Raw genomic sequence first — 23,798 nt, 5'->3', positions numbered from 1 at the left:
GAAACATCAGTGCTTCCTTGGTTTTGCCAACTTCTATCGACGGTTCATTCGGAACTACAGCCAGGTGGTGTCCCTTATGACCAAATTAACTTCACCGCCTACTCCCTTTGTGTGGTCACCTGCTGCGGAGGAGTCCTTTCAGACTCTTGCAGGCGGTAAATGCAGCAATCCACGAACATGCCCCTACAGTACCAAATCCTCATACAATTCTTTCACAAGTTCCACCTGAAAAGTAAGTGGTTTTATGTTATAGATTTCTTCGCGTCCCCATACACCCCGACAGCCAGTATTGGTTTGCATTCACATAAAGTGGATGATTTAACGATTTGCTCTCCTACACGGGAAGCCTGCGTCGTGGACACGCTGGTCTTGCTAACACATCTCGCCGACAACGGCCACAAGGTCAGCGCGCCCAAGTTGCAGTTTGCGTGTAATCAGGTCACCTTTCTGGGACCCATTATATCGCAAGAGGGGAAAACACCTTCCCAAACACGCATCTCTGCCATCCAAGAAATACCAAAACCAATCACAAAGAAACAGGTTATGAGTTTTCTTGGCATGACATCATACTGTAGACAGTGGATTCCCCAGGGTCTAGAGGCACGGGACAAAGTCGCTTGGACACTCGATGCAGAAAAAGCATTCCTCGATCTACAGCTAGCTCAGACACAGACACCACCCACTCTGGGCCTCCCCGATTGCAGCCGACCATTTACACAAACTGTTGATGAAAAGTGACACTACATGACCTCCGTCTTACTGCAGGGTTAAAAGGGGGGGGGGGGGGGGGGGGGAGACCGGTTGCATATTTCTCATCCAAACTAGATCCTGTGACAGCCAGTCTCCGAGCTGTGGCAGCTGCGGAGAAGGCGGTCATAGCGTCTCGCGATATCGTCGGCTCCTCTCCACTAACCTTGTTAGTACAACATGCAGTCTCTATGATTCTGTTAGAGAAAAAGAACTCACATCAGTCCTCTGCAAGATGGTTAAAATACAACACCATTCTACATGAACTGCCCAATATCCCTGAACGGCGCTGCACTGTACTCAATCCTGCCACGTTGCTCCTACTGCTGAGGATGGGGAGCCCCATGACTGTGTAGGTATCATTAACAAAATCTCTTCCCCCAGACCTGATCTTCGCGAAACACCACTCACCAAACCCTGACATGGAGCTTTTTGTGGACGGCTCAGAATAAAGGGACCCAGGAACAGGCCTTAACCAATCAGGTTTTGCAGTCACCATATTACACAAACCACTTTTGGCAGAGTCTCTCCCGTCTAACTATTCAGCCCAAGCGGCTGAGCTTGTGGCCCTGACTGAGGCATGCAAATTGGCCAGAGGTAAGACTGTGTGGGGCGTGGAAGCAAGCTGGCATTGTGGTGAAACAAAACATTTGGTATGGGCCTAATGACAAGCCGTGTTTACCGGACTATTAGTTTCACCATTACGCTAAATTGACGCATGGTCAAGACCACGCGTCAAAAGAGGGGATGACACGTGATATCCAAAGAAATTTGTCCACAAAAGCTTTCTCGGTTTACTCACAAGATTTTTGCAAAAAATGCGTGGTCTGTGCAACAAACAATGCAGGCAGAGGCATCAGGGTTAAATAGAGCGCCCATCCCCCAGCAGCAAGACCTTTTTATCACTTCCAAATGGACTTCGTAGAACTAACACCAAGTAAGGAAAATAAATTTTGCCTCGTCATGGTCAACATGTTCTCAAAGTATGTAGAGGCTTTTCCCACTTCAAAGCAAGATGCGTCAGCAGTGGCAAAAGCTTTACTAACACAGATACTTCCCAGATGGGGAGTGCCCTCATGAATATCAAGCGACAATGGGACCCCTTTTGTAAACACCGCGCTTAAAAACATCAGTCAGTACCCTGGTTTTGACCTGAGGCTCTTGCAGCTATCATCCGGCAAGCAGCGGGCAGTATATCGTAAAATTTGGGACCCTAAAGAACAAACTCGCTAAATGCTGTGAGGAAACAAAACTGCCCTGGACAAAGGCCCTCCCCATTGTGTTGATGTACAGTTTGGTCCGCCTTTGTGAACTGGGATTGGGCCTGAGCCAAGGCAATTCCCTGAGACAGGGTGTTGTGAAGATGAGATGCTGCGATATTGTACACATCTGACCTCTGTTCTCTCTGATATTTGCAAGCAAGTGAAAGATGCACTGCCGACACCAACCACACAAAGGCTGCACAACCTAGAGCCAGGTGACTGGGTCATGCAGGGGGGCTGCACCTGCTGCCTACACACCGTGGACATCGCCCCGGTCACCCGACCAGAGCAGAATGCCTGGTACCGAGCTGTGACTCTAACCACCAGGCTGATGATGAACGACAGTTGCTATGTCTGTGCCCAATTTCCTCACGGTGTAGGCACGGCGCTGCCTGTGGCCCATGGCTGCTGAATGTTTCTGAAACTCTGAGGGGCCTTTATAGCCTTTACCAAGGCAGTGCAGTCAGCGGACTGAACCATCGCAGACCTCGCTCCCTGGTTAGGGGTTCTGAACACCAGCGCCGTCTACTACGAGGGATCGACAGTCCGATTCAGAAATGTCACAACTAATCTGAGTCAGGTGCATCATTCAGTAATGACAACAAACCCCACACAGCAACGAGGAGCTGTGTGCTTTGTAAGAAAGTCACTTGACCAAAATCTGGGCACGTCCTTTTGCAACCAGACAGTGAGTGCCACGTGCGGCAGCGCATGGAACGCTGCTACACCAAACCTGAGGAAAGAACGCGGGCCCTTACCTGGGCAGACTGAACCTCATACACACCCACAGCCTGGACCGCGAGGGTGAGGACAATCCAGTGGTAACCATGCCCTCTAGTGATGGGTTTAGCGCTTTAAGACAAACTGTGTGGGTGTGTGGACAGCACTTCTATCAATCACTGAGGTCTTGCTATCTTGCCAGACTTCTGCCCTCAGTTACCATTGTGCCAAGCCTGGAATATTTCCACACGCACTACAGTCACTACTATAGACCACACAGAGCCAGACACACAACAACCCGTGTCGCCCAAGCTGAAAAAGGGTTTCTCTGGAACTTTTCCCTGGTGGGGAACGGTCAACAATGCACGAAAATCTTTGACCCTAGCCTCTCAAGGAGGGTGTGTGCCACATAATCGGGACAAAATGCTGCACCCATGTGCCTGCATTAGGTGACAACTTGACTCACGTTGTCGCCCACTTGAACGAACTGTTGCACAGAAAGAAAAGCAAAGACTCAGAGGCCCATGACGGCTGGGACCTTTGGTCCTGGCTCACGATGGGGGGATGGTAAACCACCACTGTCAGATTCCTACTCCCTGTGCTGATTGTGGTGTTGGTAATGTTGTTGGTCATTTGTTGCGTGCTGCCTTGCTGCCAAGCTCTCGTGGTTTTCCTTAGTGAGCTCCGCCACAGGGCAGTACCCACGAATCACCATGACCCCAGATGAAGATCTGTGGGTACCACCGTTTTTGGATTCAGATATTGAGTCAAACTGATGTAAACACAAAATGTGAATGTTAGAGGGTGATTACACTACAACCACATGCACGATGACAACAATAAAATCCTCACCCTTTTGTGCAAACCATGACATGTAATTGTGTGCAAACTGTCTCACTCAGGCACTGCCTGCCGGCCTGTCCGACCTTAGCTCCTTTACCTTCTACAGCTTGACCAGACCGCTACAAGGGGGGGAGGTTGTTTAAATATCCTTCGTCTCAACCCGGTTAAGAGTGACACCTGACTTTGTCAAGGGGGCTGTAGAAATTAGAAAGTAGCTGAGCGGTGAGGTGAGTTGGGGGCCCTGTGGTTAGAAGTTTGGCCAGATACATGTATGCTGTATAAGCACCGCACCTTTGTTCTTTGGTCGGTTTAACTTCTCCCTGACATATGTTCAAGGCAGCAAGAACGTCAAACCAGATGCCCTATCCCGACAGTTTGGACCAGCCGAAGAGGAGGAGACTGCTTCGGACAACATCCTACCTCCCTCCTGCGTGGTGGCCAACTTCACCTTGGAGATAGAAACAACAGTGAGACAGGCACTACGCACTGAACCTGACGCCCCGGGGCGTCTGTTTGTTCCCGCATGTGTTCGCTCCCAGGTGCTCTAGTGGGGACACTCCTCTCGTCTTGCCTGCCATCCCGGAGTCACCAGGACGCTCTCCCTTCTTCACTGTCACTTCTGGTGGAAGTCTATGACTAAGGATACCCGGGAGTTTGTCCAGGACTGCACTGTCTGCGCTAGAGGCAAGGCCTCTCATCGTCCTAAATTAAACAGCTATCACATATTTCTCATCTTTCCATTGGAATGTGAAAGCAACATAACTTAAATCCTATTTTCACCATAAGTTACGTGAGTTCATTCACCCATGTCAGCTGTTTGTTTTTAAAGATTTCTGTCAGTTCCCCAGGGGTTATATGTGGCATATCTGTAAGGAGGATCCCACCTCACCAAGTAATTTTTTTTATTTGTATTAATTTTTCATAGTCATGATGACACTACAGCTCCTGTGTGGAGATCGGTGAGAGAAAAAATAACCATGTGTCATCGTTAAGCTGTAGTGAGGTGTATATTATTTCCGGATGTACAGAAAAAGCAACACCTCAAGGCTAAACCTGAGAGCGAGTTGCGCACACCAGTCCACTGCACCACAGTGACTGCGGCCAAAACAGGGGGTATATCCGTTAATCAACGGGGCTATGCCAGGTGAGGTGTGCTGTCTGACAACATCACGCCGACTACGGCGTCCATAAATGGACAAAAAAACTGTGATTAAAGGGCTGCTATGTGTATGCAAATTTCAGTGGGTGAATGTGCGCTTTTTATTGGAGGCGAGTATTACCCATAGAGTCCAGTAGAGGGCAGAGCCTGCGAGCGATAGAACTAGCAATGTGTAATCAGCAGAAATAACGTTTTTTAATGCAGAAGTTCAAAGAAATATACTGAAACATACAGAAAGCATTTTTGAAGTACAGTTACTTCCTCTTACTTCATCTTCTTATCCCTCTCATGAATAAATAAAACAGTTAAATAGAATAAAATAAAAAAAAATTATATTTCTATAGCAGTGTTTTTGTCTGTGTCTTACCTTACATAAATGTGCTCAAATGCTTTTTTAACATTAATGTTGTGAGGTTGTGAATTGTATATGAATGGATCAATCAGACTTTTTTGGTCGCAATACTTTAGGTATCTGCCAATTTAGTTGGGTTTAAAGATTTTCTGTAACAATAACTGCAATCTTTTCTGTGTTGTAATTTGGGCCGCCTCCGTTTTATTCCAGGTCACTGATTGGATTGTCCCAGTACTTGGCAGTTTATTATCTGCATAAGATGATATAAGGATGACTTTAGGCTGCTGGACAGACACAGAGCTATACGTCCTCATTAGTACGGTTTAAAATGCAATCTATTCTCTATCTATTCTCTAGGTAAACTATTATGATGGATAATGTTTCAGTAATCACTATGTTTACTTTGTCAGGCTTAAGTAGGTCTACAAACTACAGAATTGTTCTCTTTGTTCTTACTTTATTATGTTACTTTGTGATTTGGCTGGTTAATTTGACCATTATTGTGACAGTAATTGTTGACAAAAAGCTTCATGAACCAATGTATATCTTCCTCTGTAACCTGTGCATTAATGGACTTTATGGCACATCAGGCTTTTACCCCAAATTCCTCAAGGATCTTTTGTCTTCCTCTCATGTAATCTCTTATGTTGGATGTCTTCTGCAGGGTTTTGTGATACACTCTTCAGCTGCTGCTGAGTTCTCTCTTCTAGTGCTAATGACTTATGACAGGTATGTGGCTATATGTCGCCCTCTGGTGTACCACTCTGTGATGACTAAACAGAGAGTTGGAGTGTTTGTGTTTACTGCTTGGTTTATACCCATTTTTTTGGTGTTTATTGGTACAATCACAACATCGAAAGTGAGGTTATGCGGCTCACACATACCAAGGATTTACTGTATTAATTTTCTGATTGGTAAACTGGCTTGTTCTGTCTCAATAGCAAACATTGTTATTCCAGCTTTTAATTATACATTTTACTGTGGCCATTTTGCTGTTATTATATGGTCTTATATATATATGATCAGAACATGCCTTACATCCAAAGAGGACAGGGAAAAGTTCATGCAAACATGTCTGCCACATGTAGTCTGTTTACTTACTTTCTTTGTGTGTATGTTTTTTGACTTGATATACGTTCGATTTGGGTCAAAAGAGATACTACAAAGTGTCCAGAATTTTATGGCAATAGAATTTCTCATTATTCCTCCAGTGATCAATCCCCTCATATATGGTTTCAAACTCACACAAATTAGAAATAGAATTATACAGTTTTTGTGTGTTAAACATCTCTAGACGTGTACCTCATCATCTACAGTTGAGATCAAATTAGAGAACAAATTATTATTACTTGATTTATTCTGAAATATTGTTATTTACTGTTCAGAATTTGATATAATATCTTCTGTGGCTATACCACTGCTGTACTAGCATGTTTTTTTTTTTTTTAATAACCAAGGCACTTCAACAAAACCCTGTATTTTGTGAGAAAGCATTGAGCAAAATTAGAGAACAGTAACCACAGTGTCAGAAGAGAAAATTAAAAAAATGTTTATTAGAGCTATAGGATTCAAAAAAGAATAGGAAGGGTAGAGGCCACAGCTTTGAATGACTTCAGAACATCTGCGCCCACAGGACATCCCTAGTTTCTCACACTGCTCTGGTTTGATCTTGGTCCGTTCTTTTTGCAGTCGAATCAAGTATTTGTTCTCTAATTTTGTAAATCTTGTAAATGTTAACATTTAGTGTTAGTGATGAATGAAATAGTAAGCAAATGCTCCATTGGCTTCATTTTGTAATAAACTATTTAAAATGGCTACATTGTTTAATGATGCATGTTTTGTGTTCTCTGACATCACATTACTTTATTTTTGGGTGATGAAGTTTTTCATTTTACACTTAAACCTACTTTCACTGTCATTTGGAGCAGACTGTTTCTGGCAGTTTTACAAACACACCTGCACAAATGTATCATGCATAATTCAAATGTTATTGTTTGCATTTTATGTCTTTTTTCAAATAATCATATTCTTTTTTTTAAATGCAAAAAATCTATATTGACCCAAAGCAAGAAGGGAAAATGAATGTTTCACTAAATGACAACAGGTTTTTTTTAACAGATTGGATTTTTAAAGTGAATTAAATAGAAATATAAGGTTATCATCTATTTTAGGTTGATCATTTCAAGAATCTCACTTTTATATTTGGGGGGGGGGGGGGGCATGGACCTCATTGAGGGCCGTTTCCAAAGCTACTCTTGAATATTTCGTATTATTATTAATAATATTATTAATAATATTTTGTTTCTGGATTATTCATTCACCTTCTCTGTATTGGGTACTGATTCTTGAACGAGATGTGCTGTTGAAACTTTGGAGACCAAAAACAAAGAGGACGTGGTATACTTGAGGGAAAAAAGTCCCAAAAGGTAACAATACAACACAAACATATTAAAACACAACACCTCAAATATGTTATGAATTGTAGATGATTCATAGAATATTTCTTATCAGTTGAATTTCTGATTCATAAAACAGGAAACGTGTGTAACAGTCAGCTTATTTGTGCAACAAATCAGCAGCCAATTTACAGTAATAATAATACATTGAATTACATGTTATTTCTTCTCAATCAAATTGGTGATGGGTTGTTTTGATAACAGATATCAATTGTTTAAAAAATATATATAATCAAATATCCAAACAACCACGCACCAATTTGGAAGAAATGTTCTCTTTGCTGTGTAGCCTTGAGTTTGAATTCCCAGGTGTTTTGTTGTTGTTGCCAAAGCTGTTGTAAAGGGAGAACAGACTTTGATGGGGGTGTAGCTACAGCACAGTGTGACCCAGTACTCTGTAACCATTAATGCCGTGTCATGGAGAAAGCATCATTTGGAGAAACAAGTGGGAAAACAAGTTATGTGATCATGGATAACGTTTCTGTTGTAAGAATGTTTATTCTATCAGGTTTAAACGAGACAAATATTAACAGAGTAACTCTCTTCACGTTCACTTTACTTTATTACGGTGTGATTTTGTTTGCCAATATCTCTGTCATCATGATCATTATATTAGATAAAAACCTGCATGAACCCATGTATATCTTATTGTGCAGTTTTTGCATTAATGGACTTTATGGGACGGCAGGTTTCTACCCCAAATTCCTCTTAGATCTGCTGTCTTCTTCTCAGCAGATCTCTTATGAAGGGTGTCTTTTACAGGCTTTTGTCATGTACTCCTTTGCTTGCTGTGATTTATCCATTCTCGCAGTTATGGCCTACGACAGATATCTGGCTATATGTCGACCACTGCACTACCACTGTGTCATGACTGTAGGTACTTTATGTTAATTGAATTAAAAGTATGACTATCAAATAAAATATTTGAAAAAGAAAATTAATAAAGAAAAATTACTAAAAATGAATAACTTTAATTTATTAAAAACTCCACACGGAGAACTAATTAAATGTAGGGCCTTGACTCACTTCAGATTGAGATTGAGTATTCTCAATAAACTTATCTTTAATCAAGTAAATATTAGCTATCACCAATAATTATCAAAGATAATAATAAAAATTACTCTAGTTAAACCAGAGTTCCTCGGGGAACCACCGTCATAGACGGAGTGACAACTAATATAAAAGTCTCATTAAATTTATTAAACTACTAATTAAGGGTTTAACACCGATAAATGTAAAAGTTACTCAGTTGAAGGATTTGAAAGTTCTATTCATAGTAGAGGCTGGCTCATTCATCTTTGTGTAATATTAAAATAAACACACATATTGTAAACACAAACATTTATTAACAAATTAATAAATGCAACAAACAAAACACAATAAACTAACTAAAGCTAACAGCAAATGTGTTTGTGTGTGCGTGTGTGTGTGTGTGTGTGTGCGCGCGCGCATTTGTGTGTGTGTGTGTGTGTGTGTGTGTGTGTGTGTGTGTGTGTGTGTGTGGGTGTGTGTGAAACAAAGAGGAAGGTGTGGGCTTGGACCCCTGCAGGGATGATGTGAACATTTAAGTTACACAAAAGCCATTAGGCCTGGATCCAGCAGGAGAGCGTCGAGTTGAGTGTGGAGATTCCAAGAAAGAGTCCAAGGAAGAGGGGCCAAGAGAGAGAGTGGTCAGGAAGTGTCCCACAGGTTTATAGACACGGGTGATGTCATCAGCAGAGGTCAGGTCAGCCAATGGACTGACAGTTTGGGGGTCCCTGGGAGAGGGAACCAATGCCCCAGCTGTATTCCAGGCCCTTGTGAACGATGTCCTCCGTGACCTATTGAACCGCTCTACGTTCGTCGAGCATGTCCGCCACGTTCTTCAACGTCTACAGGAGAACCGGCTATTCGTCAAGGCCGAGAAATGCGAGTTCCACGTTTCAACAGTGTCTTTTCTTGGCTACATTGTTGAGATTGGGCAAGTGAAGGAGGATCCATTCTACATGAACTGCCCAATATCACTGTACGGCGCTGCACTGTACTCAATCCTGCCACGTTGCTCCTACTGCTGAGGATGGGGAGCCCCATGACTGTGTAGGTATCATTAACAAAATCTGTTCCCCCAGACCTGATCTTCGCAAAACACCACTCACCAAACCCTGACATGGAGCTTTTTGTGGACGGCTCAGAATAAAGGGACCCAGGAAATGGCCTTAACCAATCAGGTTTTGCAGTCACCATATTACACAAACCACTTTTGGCAGAGTCTCTCCCGTCTAACTATTCAGCCCAAGCGGCTGAGCTTGTGGCCCTGACTGAGGCATGCAAATTGGCCAGAGGTAAGACTGTGTGGGGCGTGGAAGCAAGCTGGCATTGTGGTGAAACAAAACATTTGGTATGGGCCTAATGACAAGCCGTGTTTACCGGACTATTTCTTTCACCATTACTCTAAATTGACGCATGGTCAAGACCACGCGTCAAAAGAGGGGATGACACGTGATATCCAAAGAAATTAGTCCACAAAAGGTTTCTCGGTTTACTCACAAGATTTTTGCAAAAAATGGTTGGTCTGTGCAACAAACAATGCAGGCAGAGGCATCAGGGTTTAATAGAGCGCCCATCCCCCAGCAGCAAGACCTTTTTATCACTTCCAAATGGACTTCGTAGAACTAACACCAAGTAAGGAAAAAAATTTTTGCCTCGTCATGGTCAACATGTTCTCAAAGTATGTAGAGGCTTTTCCCACTTCAAAGCAAGATGCGTCAGCAGTGGCAAAAGCTTTACTAACACAGATACTTCCCAGATGGGGAGTGCCCTCATGAATATCAAGCGACAATGGGACCCCTTTTGTAAACACCGCGCTTAAAAACTTCAGTCAGTACCTTGGTTTTGACCTGAGGCTCTTACAGCTATCATCCGGCAAGCAGCGGGCAGTAGATCGTAAAATTTGGGACCCTAAAGAACAAACTCGCTAAATGCTGTGAGGAAACAAAACTGCCCTGGACAAAGGCCCTCCCCATCGTGTTGATGTATAGTTCGGTCCGCCTTTGCGAACTGGGATTGGGCCTGAGCCAAGGCAATTCCCTGAGACAGGGTGTTGTGAAGATGAGATGCTGTGATATTGTACACATCTGACCTCTGTTCTCTCTGATATTTGCAAGCAAGTGAAAGATGCACTGCCGACACCAACCACACAAAGGCTGCACAACCTAGAGCCAGGTGACTGGGTCATGGTCCGAGATCTGAGAAGGAATCTTGGCGATCGCAAAGGTGGAACAGGCCCTACCAGGTGCTGCTCGTCACAGAAACCGCAGTAAACGTTGCAGAAAGGGCCACCTGGATCCACCCCAGCCACTGCAAAAGAGCCATCAGATGACGCTCTCGCACAGACAGATCCGAGGGAACCAGATGGCATCGCTCTTCCGCGGCTAGTCACTCCAGGGGGGGGGGGGGGGGGGGGGGGTGACCTGCACCTGCTGCCTACACACCGTGGACATCGCCCCAGTCACCCGACCAGGGCAGAATGCCTGGTACCGAGCTGTGACTCTAACCACCAGGCTGATGATGAACGACAGTTGCTATGTCTGTGCCCAATTTCCTCACGGTGTAGGCACGGCGCTGCCTGTGGCCCCCTGGCTGCTGAATGTTTCTGAAACTCTGAGGGGCCTTTATAGCCTTTACCAAGCCAGTGCAGTCAGCAGACCGAACCATCGCAGACCTCGCTCCCTGGTTAGGGGTTCTGAACACCAGCGGCGTCTACTACGAGGGATCGACAGTCCGATTCAGAAATGTCACAACTACTCTGAGTCAGGTGCATCATCCAGTAATGACAACAAACCCCACACAGCAACGAGGAGCTGTGTGCTTCGTAAGAAAGTCACTTGACCAAAATCTGGGCACGTCCTTTTGCAACCAGACAGTGAGCGCCACGTGCGGCAGCGCATGGAACGCTGCCTACACCAAACCTGAGTGCAAGAACGCGGGCCCTTACCTGGGCAGACTGAACCTCATACACACCCACAGCCTGGACCGCGAGGGTGAGGACAATCCAGTGGTAACCATGCCCTCTAGTGATGGGTTTAGCGCTTTAAGACAACCTGTGTGGGTGTGTGGACAGCACTTCTATCAATCACTGAGGTCTTGCTATCTTGCCAGACTTCTGACTCAGTTACCGTTGTGCCAAGCCTGGATTATTTCCACACGCACTACAGTCACTACTATAGACCACACAGAGCCAGACACACAACAAACCGTGTCGCCCAAGCTGAAAAGGGGTTTCTCTGGAACTTTTCCCCGGTGGGGAACGGTCAACAATGCACGAAAATCTTTGACCCTAGCCTCTCAAGGAGGGTGTGTGCCACATTATCGGGACAAAATGCTGCACCCATGTGCCTGCATTAGGTGACAACTTGACTCACGTTGTCGCCCACTTGAACGAACTGTTGCACAGAGAGAAAAGCAAAGACTCAGAGGCCCATGACGGCTCGGACCTTTGGTCCTGGCTCACGATGGGGGGATGGTAAACCACCACTGTCAGATTCCTACTCCCTGTGCTGATTGTGGTGTTGGTAATGTTGTTGGTCATTTGTTGCGTGCTGCCTTGCTGCCAAGCTCTCGTGGTTTTCCTTAGTGAGCTCCGCCACAGGGCAGTACCCACGAATCACCATGACCCCAGATGAAGATCTGTGGGTACCACCGTTTTTGGATTCAGATATTGAGTGAAACTGATGTAAACACAAAATGTGAATGTTAGAGGGTGATTACACTACAACCACATGCGCGATGACAACAATAAAATCCTCACCCTTTTGTGCAAACCATGACATGTAATTGTGTGCAAACTGTCTCACTCAGGAACTGCCTGCCGGCCTGTCCGACCTTAGCTCCTTTACCTTCTACAGCTTGACCAGACCGCTACAAGGGGGGGAGGTTGTTTAGATATCCTTCGTCTCAACCCGGTGAAGAGTGACACCCGACTTTGTCAAGGGGGCTGTAGAAATTAGAAAGTAGCTGAGCGGTGAGGTGAGTTGGGGGCCCTGTGGTTAGAAGTTTGGCCAGATACATGTATGCTGTATAAGCACCGCACCTTTGTTCTTCGGGCGGTTTAACTTCTCCCTGACATATGTTCAAGGCAGCAAGAACGTCAAACCAGATGCCCTATCCCGACAGTTTGGACCAGCCGAAGAGGAGGAGACTGCTTCGGACAACATCCTACCTCCCTCCTGCATAGTGGCCAACTTCACCTTGGAGATAGAAACAACAGTGAGACAGGCACTACGCACTGAACCTGACGCCCCGGGGCGTCTGTTTGTTCCCGCATGTGTTCGCTCCCAGGTGCTCTAGTGGGGACACTCCTCTCGTCTTGCCTGCCATCCCAGAGTCACCAGGACGCTCTCCCTTCTTCACTGTCACTTCTGGTGGAAGTCTATGACTAAGGATACCCGGGAGTTTGTCCAGGACTGCACTGTCTGCGCTAGAGGCAAGGCCTCTCATCGTCCTAAATTAAACAGCTATCACATATTTCTCATCTTTCCACTGGAATGTGAAAGCAACATAACTTAAATCCTATTTTCACCATAAGTTACGTGAGTTCATTCACCCATGTCAGCTGTTTGTTTTTAAAGATTTCTGTCAGTTCCCCAGGGGTTATATGTGGCATCTCTGTAAGGAGGATCCCACCTCACCAAGTAATTTTTTTTATTTGTATTAATTTTTCATAGTCATGATGACACTACAGCTCCTGTGTGGAGATCGGTGAGAGAAAAAATAACCATGTGTCATCGTTAAGCTGTAGTGAGGTGTATTATTTCCGGATGTACAGAAAAAGCAACACCTCAAGGCTAAACCTGAGAGCGAGTTGCGCACACCAGTCCACTGCACCACAGTGACTGCGGCCACAACAGGGGGTATATCCGTTAATCAACGGGGCTATGTCAGGTGAGGTGTGCTGTCTGACAACATCACGCCGACTACGGCGTCCATAAATGGACAAAAAACTGTGATTAAAGGGCTGCTATGTGTATGCAAATTTCAGTGGGTGAATGTGCGCTTTTTATTGGAGGCGAGTATTACCCATAGAGTCCAGTAGAGGGCGGAGCCTGCGAGCGATAGAACTAACAATGTGTAATCAGCAGAAATAATGTTTTTTAATGCAGAAGTTCAAAGAAATATTCTGAAACATACAGAAAGCATTTTTGAAGTACAGTTACTTCCTCTTACTTCATCTTCTTATCCCTCTCATGAATAAATAAAACAGTTAAATAGAATAAAATAAAATAAAATATATTTCTATAGCAGTGTTTTTGTCTGTGTCTTACCTTACATAAATGTGCTCAACAGCTTTTTTAACATTAATGTTGTGAGGTTGTGAATTGTATATGAATGGATCAATCAGACTTTTTTGGTCGCAATACTTTAGGTATCTGCCAATTTAGTTGGGTTTAAAGATTTTCTGTAACAATAACTGCAATCTTTTCTGTGTTGTAATTTGGGCCGCCTCCGTTTTATTCCAGGTCACTGATTGGATTGTCCCAGTACTTGGCAGTTCATTATCTGCATAAGATGATATAAGCATTACTTTAGGCTGCTGGACAGACACAGAGCTATAGGTCCTCATTAGTACGGTTTAAAATGCAATCTATTCTCTATCTATTCTCTAGGTAAACTATTATGATGGATAATGTTTCAGTAATCACTATGTTTACTTTGTCAGGCTTAAGTAGGTCTACAAACTACAGAATTGTTCTCTTTGTTCTTACTTTATTATGTTACTTTGTGATTTGGCTGGTTAATTTGACCATTATTGTGACAGTAATTGTGGACAAAAAGCTTCATGAACCAATGTATATCTTCCTCTGTAATCTGTGCATTAATGGACTTTATGGCACATCAGGCTTTTACCCCAAATTCCTCAAGGATCTTCTGTCTTCCTCTCATGTAATCTCTTATGTTGGATGTCTTCTGCAGGGTTTTGTGATACACTCTTCAGCTGCTGCTGAGTTCTCTCTTCTAGTGCTAATGACTTATGACAGGTATGTGGCTATATGTCGCCCTCTGGTGTACCACTCTGTGATGACTAAACAGAGAGTTGGAGTGTTTGTGTTTACTGCTTGGCTTATACCCATTTTTTTGGTGTTTATTGGTACAATCACAACATCGAAAGTGAGGTTATGCGGCTCACACATACCAAGGATTTACTGTATTAATTTTCTGATTAGTAAACTGGCTTGTTCTGTCTCAATAGCAAACATTGTTATTCCAGCTTTTAATTATACATTTTACTGTGGCCATTTTGCTGTTATTATATGGTCTTATATATATATGATCAGAACATGCCTTACATCCAAAGAGGACAGGGAAAAGTTCATGCAAACATGTCTGCCACATGTAGTCTGTTTACTTACTTTCTTTGTGTGTATGTTTTTTGACTTGATATACGTTCGATTTGGGTCAAAAGAGATACTACAAAGTGTCCAGAATTTTATGGCAATAGAATTTCTCATTATTCCTCCAGTGATCAATCCCCTCATATATGGTTTCAAACTCACACAAATTAGAAATAGAATTATACAGTTTTTGTGTGTTAAACATCTCTAGACGTGTACCTCATCATCTACAGTTGAGATCAAATTAGAGAACAAATTATTAATACTTGATTTATTCTGAAATATTGTTATTTACTGTTCAGAATTTGATATAATATCTTCTGTGGCTATACCACTGCTGTACTAGCATGTTTTTTTTTTTAATAACCAAGGCACTTCAACAAAACCCTTTATTTTGTGAGAAAGCATTGAGCAAAATTAGAGAACAGTAACCACAGTGTCAGAAGAGAAAATTAAAAAAATGTTTATTAGAGCTATAGGATTAAAAAAAGAATAGGAAGGGTAGAGGCCACAGCTTTGAATGACTTCAGAACATCTGCGCCCACAGGACATCCCTAGTTTCTCACACTGCTCTGGTTTGATCTTGGTCCGTTCTTTTTGCAGTCGAATCAAGTATTTGTTCTCTAATTTTGTAAATCTTGTAAATGTTAACATTTAGTGTAAGTGATGAATGAAATAGTAAGCAAATGCTCCATTGGCTTCATTTTGTAATAAACTATTTAAAATGGCTACATTGTTTAATAATGAATGTTTTGTGTTGTGTTCTCTGACATCACATTACTTTATTTTTGGGCGATGAAGTTTTTCATTTTACACTTAAACCTACTTTCACTGTCATTTGGAGCAAACTGTTTCTGGCAGTTTTACAAACACACCTGCACAAATGTATCATGCATAATTCAAATGTTATTGTTTGCATTTTATGTCTTTTTTCAAATAATCATATTCTTTTTTTTAAATGCAAAAAAATCTATATTGACCCAAAGCAAGAAGGGAAAATGAATGTTTCTCTAAATGACAACAGGTTTTTTTTAACAGATTGGATTTTTAAAGTGAATTAAATAGAAATATAAGGTTATCATCTATTTTAGGTTGATCATTTCAAGAATCTCACTTTTATATTTGGGGGGGGGGGGGGGGCATGGACCTCATTGAGGGCCGTTTCCAAAGCTACTCTTGAATATTTCGTATTATTATTAATAATATTATTAATAATATTTTGTTTCTGGATTATTCATTCACCTTCTCTGTATTGGGTACTGATTCTGGAACGAGATGTGCTGTTGAAACTTTGGAGACCAAAAACAAAGAGGACGTGGTATACTTGAGGGAAAAAAGTCCCAAAAGGTAACAATACAACACAAACATATTAAAACACAACACCTCAAATATGTTATGAATTGTAGATGATTCATAGAATATTTCTTATCAGTTGAATTTCTGATTCATAAAACAGGAAACATGTGTAACAGTCAGCTTATTTGTGCAACAAATCAGCAGCCAATTTACAGTAATAATAATACATTGAATTACATGCTCATTTCTTCTCAATCAAATTGGTGATGGGTTGTTTTGATAACAGATATCAATTGTATAAAATATATAAATAATCAAATATCCAAACAACCAAGCACCAATTTGGAAGACATGTTTTTTTTGCTGTGTAGCCTTGAGTTTGAATTCCCAGGTGTTTTGTTGTTGTTGCCAAAGCTGTTATTAATAGAAGGTGTAAAGGGAGAACAGACTTTGATGGGGGTGTAGCTACAGCACAGTGTGACCCAGTACTCTGTAACCATTAATGCCGTGTCATGGAGAAAGCATCATTTGGAGAAACAAGTGGGAAAACAAGTTATGTGATCATGGATAACGTTTCTGTTGTAAGAATGTTTATTCTATCAGGTTTAAACGAGACAAATATTAACAGAGTAACTCTCTTCACGTTCACTTTACTTTATTACGGTGTGATTTTGTTTGCCAATATCTCTGTCATCATGATCATTATATTAGATAAAAACCTGCATGAACCCATGTATATCTTATTGTGCAGTTTTTGCATTAATGGACTTTATGGGACGGCAGGTTTCTACCCCAAATTCCTCTTAGATCTGCTGTCTTCTTCTCAGCAGATCTCTTATGAAGGGTGTCTTTTACAGGCTTTTGTCATGTACTCCTTTGCTTGCTGTGATTTATCCATTCTCGCAGTTATGGCCTACGACAGATATCTGGCTATATGTCGACCACTGCACTACCACTGTGTCATGACTAAGAGGAGGCTCTCTCAGCTGATATGTTTCTCCTGGCTAACACCTTTATGCATTTTCTCCATCAATGTATTGCTAACATCAAGACTAAAGTTATGTGGTTCGAACATTCAGAGAGTGTTTTGTGTGAACTGGGTAATCGTTAAACTTGCCTGCTCTGACACAGACACCTTTTCAAACAATGTAGCGGCATATATTACAATTGTCATTTATGTGTCTCATGGGTTTTTCACAGTTTTGACTTATATGCTTCTTATTAGAATGTGTTTGAGGTCCAAAGAAGCCAGGGTAAAGTTTATGCAGACATGTGTGCCCCATTTGACCTCTTTAGTCACGTTCCTTATTGTAATCATTTTTGATTTGATGTATATGCGATTTGGCTCCACAGATTTACCTCAAGGCCTTCAAAATTTCATAAATATAGAATTCCTGCTTATTCCTCCTGTTGTGAATCCTCTAATATATGGATTTAAATTGACCAAAATACGAAACAGAATTTTAGGTTTAGTTTACATTGAAAGAAAATTGCCTCCTCCATAGAGTTTAACCTGGAATTCAATGTAATGTAACAAAGGATAAGGGAATGTTTTTGCTTGAGGATATAATATAATAACTGAGTAATGGTTTTCCTGAAAATGTCTGCAGAATGTCCCAGTCTTCTCTACACAAGTGATATATGAAGCTTTACAATAATACAGGCGTCATTAACTAAAGTTTTCTTTCAGTCTTTGTTAAAGATCAACCTATAACATATGACACTGTATTTGTTAAGTTTATTTTTAACATGCTGCTACATGTGGCATGTGTGACTAAATTTATTTTTTTATGTCTGCTCCTGCATGCATTAAAAGCATTGCAAACAGGAAGTTTTTACAACCATTTTACGAAACAATAGCTGTGTTAAAAAAAAAGCACACTCTCCTTGCTGATTGCCATGTTATCACTCCTCCTCCTGATTTTTTCCATCATCATATAAAATAGTATGACACCCGTACACCTGAACAGAAGATGTTTTAAATAATAAATATATAAATTACTTCTCATTGCACATTACTACAACCCTTATTTAACAAATAATTACTTTCTTCCACGAAAGTACATATTATTTTTTATATTTCATGCATGATATACCTGTATTTCCCCGCTATATTTGAACTTCTTTGCTATTTTATGTCATAGATGACATAGTATGTGTTAGGGAGCCTGATATCTGAGGTCACTGCCAGTGACTGCCTCTCTGCAGCTACTGTGCATACGACAACATTTCAAAAACAAAATTTAGAGAGATTTTGGCGACACTTTACAATACTGGTGCATGAATGTGCATTCATTAATATTGATGCACAGATCAGTTTATTATCTTAACAGCGGTAAACCGGTAAATTGTTCAGGTTCTGGTGCTCTGATATTTGCATATCCCTCCTTCAAACACATTCTCTGAAATTGTATTCACTGTGCAACAGTCCCCGACCTCAACTTTTAGTGTGGATGTGTGGCCTGTCCAAAACCAATAACCATATGTACTTAATAATGAGTCATGACAAAATTATATCTTGATTTATCTGATTCATTAAAACGGGATATCATGGTTTCACTGTCAAACAGTAGCAACAAAATAAAACTCAGAACAACAATTCATGATAAAATTATGGTTAGAAGCCTGCATTACAGTCATGACTAATTGAGAACTAATTCAAAAATAATTTATATCATTGATGACCATCAGGGGGAGACAGCAGAGCAACAGTAGATGTTACAGGAACATCATCTGAAAGCTGGGAACCTGAGGATTAACTGTAGATGCACCTCAGCACAGCGTGTCAAATTCTTCTAGTCATAAATATGTAATAAACATTGTGCTTTGGTTAGGTGCTTTTCAATGTTGAAAGGCTAATGTGTATAAAGTTTTATAAAAATGTTTTATTCATTTATGATGCCCATACCCCTGCCCGTTGTTACAGTAAATTTTGGGATGATTCCATTTGTTACACGTCCTAAGTTAAACAATTTTACCACTCAAGAATTGAGGTAAATTGTCAAAAATCTCTCCAAAATAAAATACCACATTAAGACACCTAGAACTAACTCTCAAAGTCTGAATATTATTAATCCATCTTTACAAAGAAACTTTATTTATCTGCTTCCAATAATTCAAAACACATTCACACACCCATGCACAGCATGAAAGCAATTTGGGGTTCAGTCTCTCATTTTTGTATCCCTTCCTGAGCAGTATTTCCCACACACCTATATGTAAAAACTACTCTGCTGAGATTGTTTTATTTAACATGGGTTTCCCACAGGGAAAGTAAAACAAAAAATTGAAAAGGCCCTACTCTTTCTCCCTTAGAGATTAAACGGTATGAAAAGCTCATATCACGTTATAGTGATCAAAATGATCACAGTTAGCAGTATCATTGTGGTATTGTTAAAATGTTGAAAAGTACACATTGAAATCATTTCATCAAATTTACTACTGAAAATCACAAATACTTGCATTATAATGATAATATAGCCAATACATTGGCAAACTAAAAATACCAGTAGTAGCGCAATAGTGATTCTCCCACTGGCCCCGCCCACGGGTTCCTGCCTGGCTCATATAGTTTACATTGGGATTATGTCCATTACAATGTCAAAATGTCCATGGATTAAAAATTCCTAATCGAAAGAATCAAAATTGACTTTCTTTGCAGTTGGAGTGCTTTGTGAAATCGGTTCATATTTATTTCCATTCATGCTTTAAGTGAAGCTGCACCTTAAAGATTTAGAATCCTTTAAACCTCATTATATCTAAAAAGCAAACACCCACACAGAAGATTTAAATTATCTGATCCGACCTCTTTTCAAGATGCTGTGGGCATGTACAAACCTTGCTTGATTGAGAAATAACTTATTGAAATCCACTCCCTATCCATCGTATGTCTTAACCCAGAGCTTTATCCAGACACTCTGCTACTTATCAGGAAAAATGGTGTCTCAAAAAGCATTTCATGTCTCATGTTAGACACTCGTTTGCTGCTGGTCTTTTCCCCTGCTGGGTCCTGGCTCCCTGGACCAGAAAGCTGCCCAGCAGAGCCCCAACTGCAGCCCCAGCCACTGATCTTGTACTCATTCTTGGCGCCACCCTGGAGGATCCAAGAAGGACTCCAACCGCAGCGCCCAGCGCTGCACCTCCAGCCTTCAGCCACGACCAAGTCCAGTCAGCCTCAAGATGCCCCACTTTGTCAGCAGTCTCTCTCTATGGACCCAATAAGAATCACTATATTAATATTCCCTTCAAATCACCTCAGGCTCTAGAGGTAGTAACTCAAATTCGGAGGAAATGCAAGAAGTAACACCCACATTTCTATATTTTCTGAAACATGGTGGTCAAAAAAAAGCAGAATCAAGGCAGAATCATGGCTCATTTCTTTCAACCCAACCTTCTCCTAGGTTTTCAACATTCAAGGTCCTTGAGAACTCATTCATTTTCTCGTATTTAAGGCGTAGTTTACGATTGCCAAGAGCCATTTATTGGGCACTACGAATGTCTATCAAATGCATCTGTATGTAGCTCATAGCCAATCGTATCAATTATACCAGATGGCGCATGTAGAGCGAGAAATTCGATGAGGAAGAAGACGATGGTTCAGAGATTGGTACACAATGCCGTTGAGCGACTATTGCCTTTTGTGCAAGACAAACATGAGGGAAGAAATATCCAAGGCTGCATTGAAAGGTAACTTTGTGTCTGCTGCCATGTTGGATCCATAGATGTAAACAAACTACAAGCTTCATGTGTCGCATAGACATCGTCACCGTCTTGCTGTCCCTCCCTGTTCTGTGATTGGATCCCTCGCTGAGGCAAATATTGGATCCATGGAATCCAGGCTGCCGAGCAGGGAGAAGTGAAATCATGGGTACCCAGGCTAGATTGAATTGATCTGTTTGGCTTATTTTGCAAGGATGTTGAAAACAGCCATTTTCACTCACCTTCTCATGCAGCCTGATGTCATTGTCCAGCACTTCCAGCCTTTTCGGTTCTGTCTCTGTTACTGAAAGAGGTTAGTGACATTAACTTAAATAACTACACCAGCCTGAGGATCATCTCACTCAGTACCTGTACTGTTAATTAGGTTATACTCACTGGGTTTAACAGTGTCTCCATGGTGGCTCAATGGCACCACAAATGCCCATTTTTGTTGTTGGCCAAGCTCCTCCAATGACTTGAGGTCCTGCGATGTTTTCCTATATTGGTTAACTTTGTTCAAGTGCGCAGTTTTAATTTCATTTGCTCTATCTGTTTCTTTTTTCTGGTAGTGCTTCTGCACCTCTTTGGTTGTGGGCTTCAACACTTCCTTTGTATCTTCACTTTCTCTCTTCGGCTGTTCAGTTTTCTCTTTCGGCTCTTTTGCTTCTCTTTGTAGATTCATCCTCATTTGATCCAGCTCTTTATCTTTCTTCTCACACTTTTTCTTAAAGTTTGCAGTCTCTTGCTCTTGTTCCTTCACTCTTTCCTTAAGGGCATCCTTTTCCTCTTTACTGCGTTGCTTTGTGGCTTTAATCACATCATCTTTCAGAGCACATTTTTCATTCAGGTTTGTTATCATTCTGTCTTTCACCATATTGACCTGTTTAAGCTGGTTGTTCTCCCTCTCAGCCTCCGCTGATCTTCTGCCAATCTCTTCTTTATTGTCCTTATTTTTCCTCTCTTCTGATTCCCTCGCCAATTCCAGAGCCTCAATCCGTTCATCTTTCTCTTTAGCAATTTGAATCATGTCTTCTACCATCCTCTCCTTCTCCTGAACTGCTTGCCTCAGCAGATCATTGTCCCTCCTGGCCTTCTTAAGCTGTCTTGCTTTCTTTTGGGATATATGATCCAGCTTCCTGTTGCTTTTTTGGAGTTTTATAAAACCAGGCAGCAATTGCCGAGTGCCATTCTCCACTTCTATTTCCTCAATCTTCGCCAGCAGTTCTCTAACCTGAATGTCTCCAACCTTGTTGAAGTTATCAAAAACATGATATCTGTTCCCACATTTGTCCACCAACCACTGAAGGGCAGGCCATCTCTCAATATGTTCCTCAATGGGAGTGACTCCCAGTTTGTCTCCCCAAGTGAACAGCACGATGGTTCGTGTCCACACCCAAACTCCAAGCAAGCTTAAGTGTTCCTCTGCTTTCAACTGGTCTGTTTCACTGAAAGTTTCATCACTGCGTACGACCATCAGGACAGCATGGGGAATGGGGACACACAGAGATGGACTGTGGGTAATCTGCTGTTGTACCTCCTGTGGAGTGTCTTTTGAGCAGTATCTCCCATGCCAGCCAGGAGCCTCAACCACAGTGACACGATTTTTGTAAACATCACCCCATCTCTCGATGCACTGTGATGTTGGATTTCTAGCAGGAAATTCTTCTTTTCCAAGAATGGTGTTTCCAGCCGAGCTTTTCCCAACCTGCTTTGGTCCCACGATGAGAATTTGCAGGAGTGGGATTAGATGAGACTCTCCTGGATTAAAAAAAAGAATGCACGATTTAGGCAACAATATTATCTTGGAAGAATCGCAGGTCTAGATGCACTTTGAAAGAGTCATTCGTTTTTGATTTGGTAGAACAAGCGGCGAACAAGGATACACCTTAAGTATGACCTTTCAGTTGATGTGGCAAATGTATTAGCATGCAGAAGCCCATTAACACATCCATCAGATACAATCAATCGCATTCATTTGGAGCTGTAAATCGATATCCATTCTCTTTTAGCTCAGTTTTTTGTCTCGACCAACTACTGAAGGACATATCTAGCTCTTAATGTGCTATGTTCTTTTTTAGCACCGTTTTTTTTTTTTGTAAAACGTGTCTGCTGTGGCCAAAAGCTACACGGAGAGCAGTGTGAGTGAACTAAAACAGTAAATTGCAGGCCAGAAAACACAATGAGCTGAAAGAAGCTAAAGAGCTCTGGATATCTTAGGACATGGGTGTCAAAGTCAAGGCCCGGGGGCCAGATCCGGCCCGCAATTGAATGATCTCGGCCCCGGGATGATATTTGATTAGTATTAGAACCGGCCCGCACGTCACAGCCGCCTGCTGGTGTTTTTCACGCACCAAAACTACATTACCCACAATGCAACGGTAGCCTGCAAACTCACTGCAGCGCAGCAAGTATTCATCAGCATTCAGGGCAGATGTCAACTTTCAGCCCAATTACCGACAGAGCCATACAAAAATATGTGATTATTAATTTAATTATTATATATAATACGGTACACTGTGTCAGGTCTTGGTTCAATAGGTTATATGCAATCATTTGAAATTGTTTTAATAAACATTGAACCAGTCCGGCCCTCGGCTTGTAGCAGATTCGTTTTTTTGGCCCTCTGATGTGTTTGACTTTGACATCCCTGTCTTAGGGGAACTGCAGAGTCAGGGGAATCCTTCATATTACACATGGACATTTGATCCAGTGAAACAAAATATTGATCGATTAAGTGATGCTTACCCGTTAGAGATCTGAGTGTGCTTCTTGCCGCCTGCACATTAATTCGCCTTAGAATTGCCCTCTCTTCTATCCCTGTCCTTTCCCTCCTGGTTATTCTAGAGACTTCCTCATTTATCGTCACATAACCAACTCCTCCTGTCTCCATGTTTCCTG

At 41.9% G+C, this 23,798-nt stretch overlaps 2 protein-coding genes across 2 annotated transcripts; both read left to right on the top strand.

Moving 5' to 3' along the window:
• Positions 1 to 5,450: 5,450 nt before the first annotated feature.
• On the top strand, positions 5,451 to 6,377 carry LOC310953242 (olfactory receptor 4P4-like; the record flags this gene model as incomplete). The annotated part of the gene is made up of 1 exon (XM_083922204.1): positions 5,451 to 6,377. The coding sequence occupies one exon, from the start codon at positions 5,451 to 5,453 to the stop codon at positions 6,375 to 6,377; it is 927 nt and encodes a 308-aa protein (XP_083778330.1).
• Positions 6,378 to 14,190: 7,813 nt separating this feature from the next.
• Positions 14,191 to 17,707, top strand: LOC310953241 (olfactory receptor 4B13-like; the record flags this gene model as incomplete). Its single annotated transcript, XM_083922203.1, has 2 exons — positions 14,191 to 14,457; positions 17,030 to 17,707. The coding sequence occupies 2 exons, from the start codon at positions 14,191 to 14,193 to the stop codon at positions 17,705 to 17,707; spliced, it is 945 nt and encodes a 314-aa protein (XP_083778329.1).
• Positions 17,708 to 23,798: the final 6,091 nt, after the last annotated feature.

This window comes from Echiichthys vipera (genome assembly GCF_963691815.1).
Source record: "Echiichthys vipera genome assembly, chromosome: 10".
NCBI classification, from domain to species: Eukaryota; Metazoa; Chordata; class Actinopteri; order Perciformes; family Trachinidae; genus Echiichthys; species Echiichthys vipera.
The sequence above is the reverse complement of the archived record's forward strand: the minus strand, read 5'-3'. Positions and strand labels throughout refer to the sequence as shown.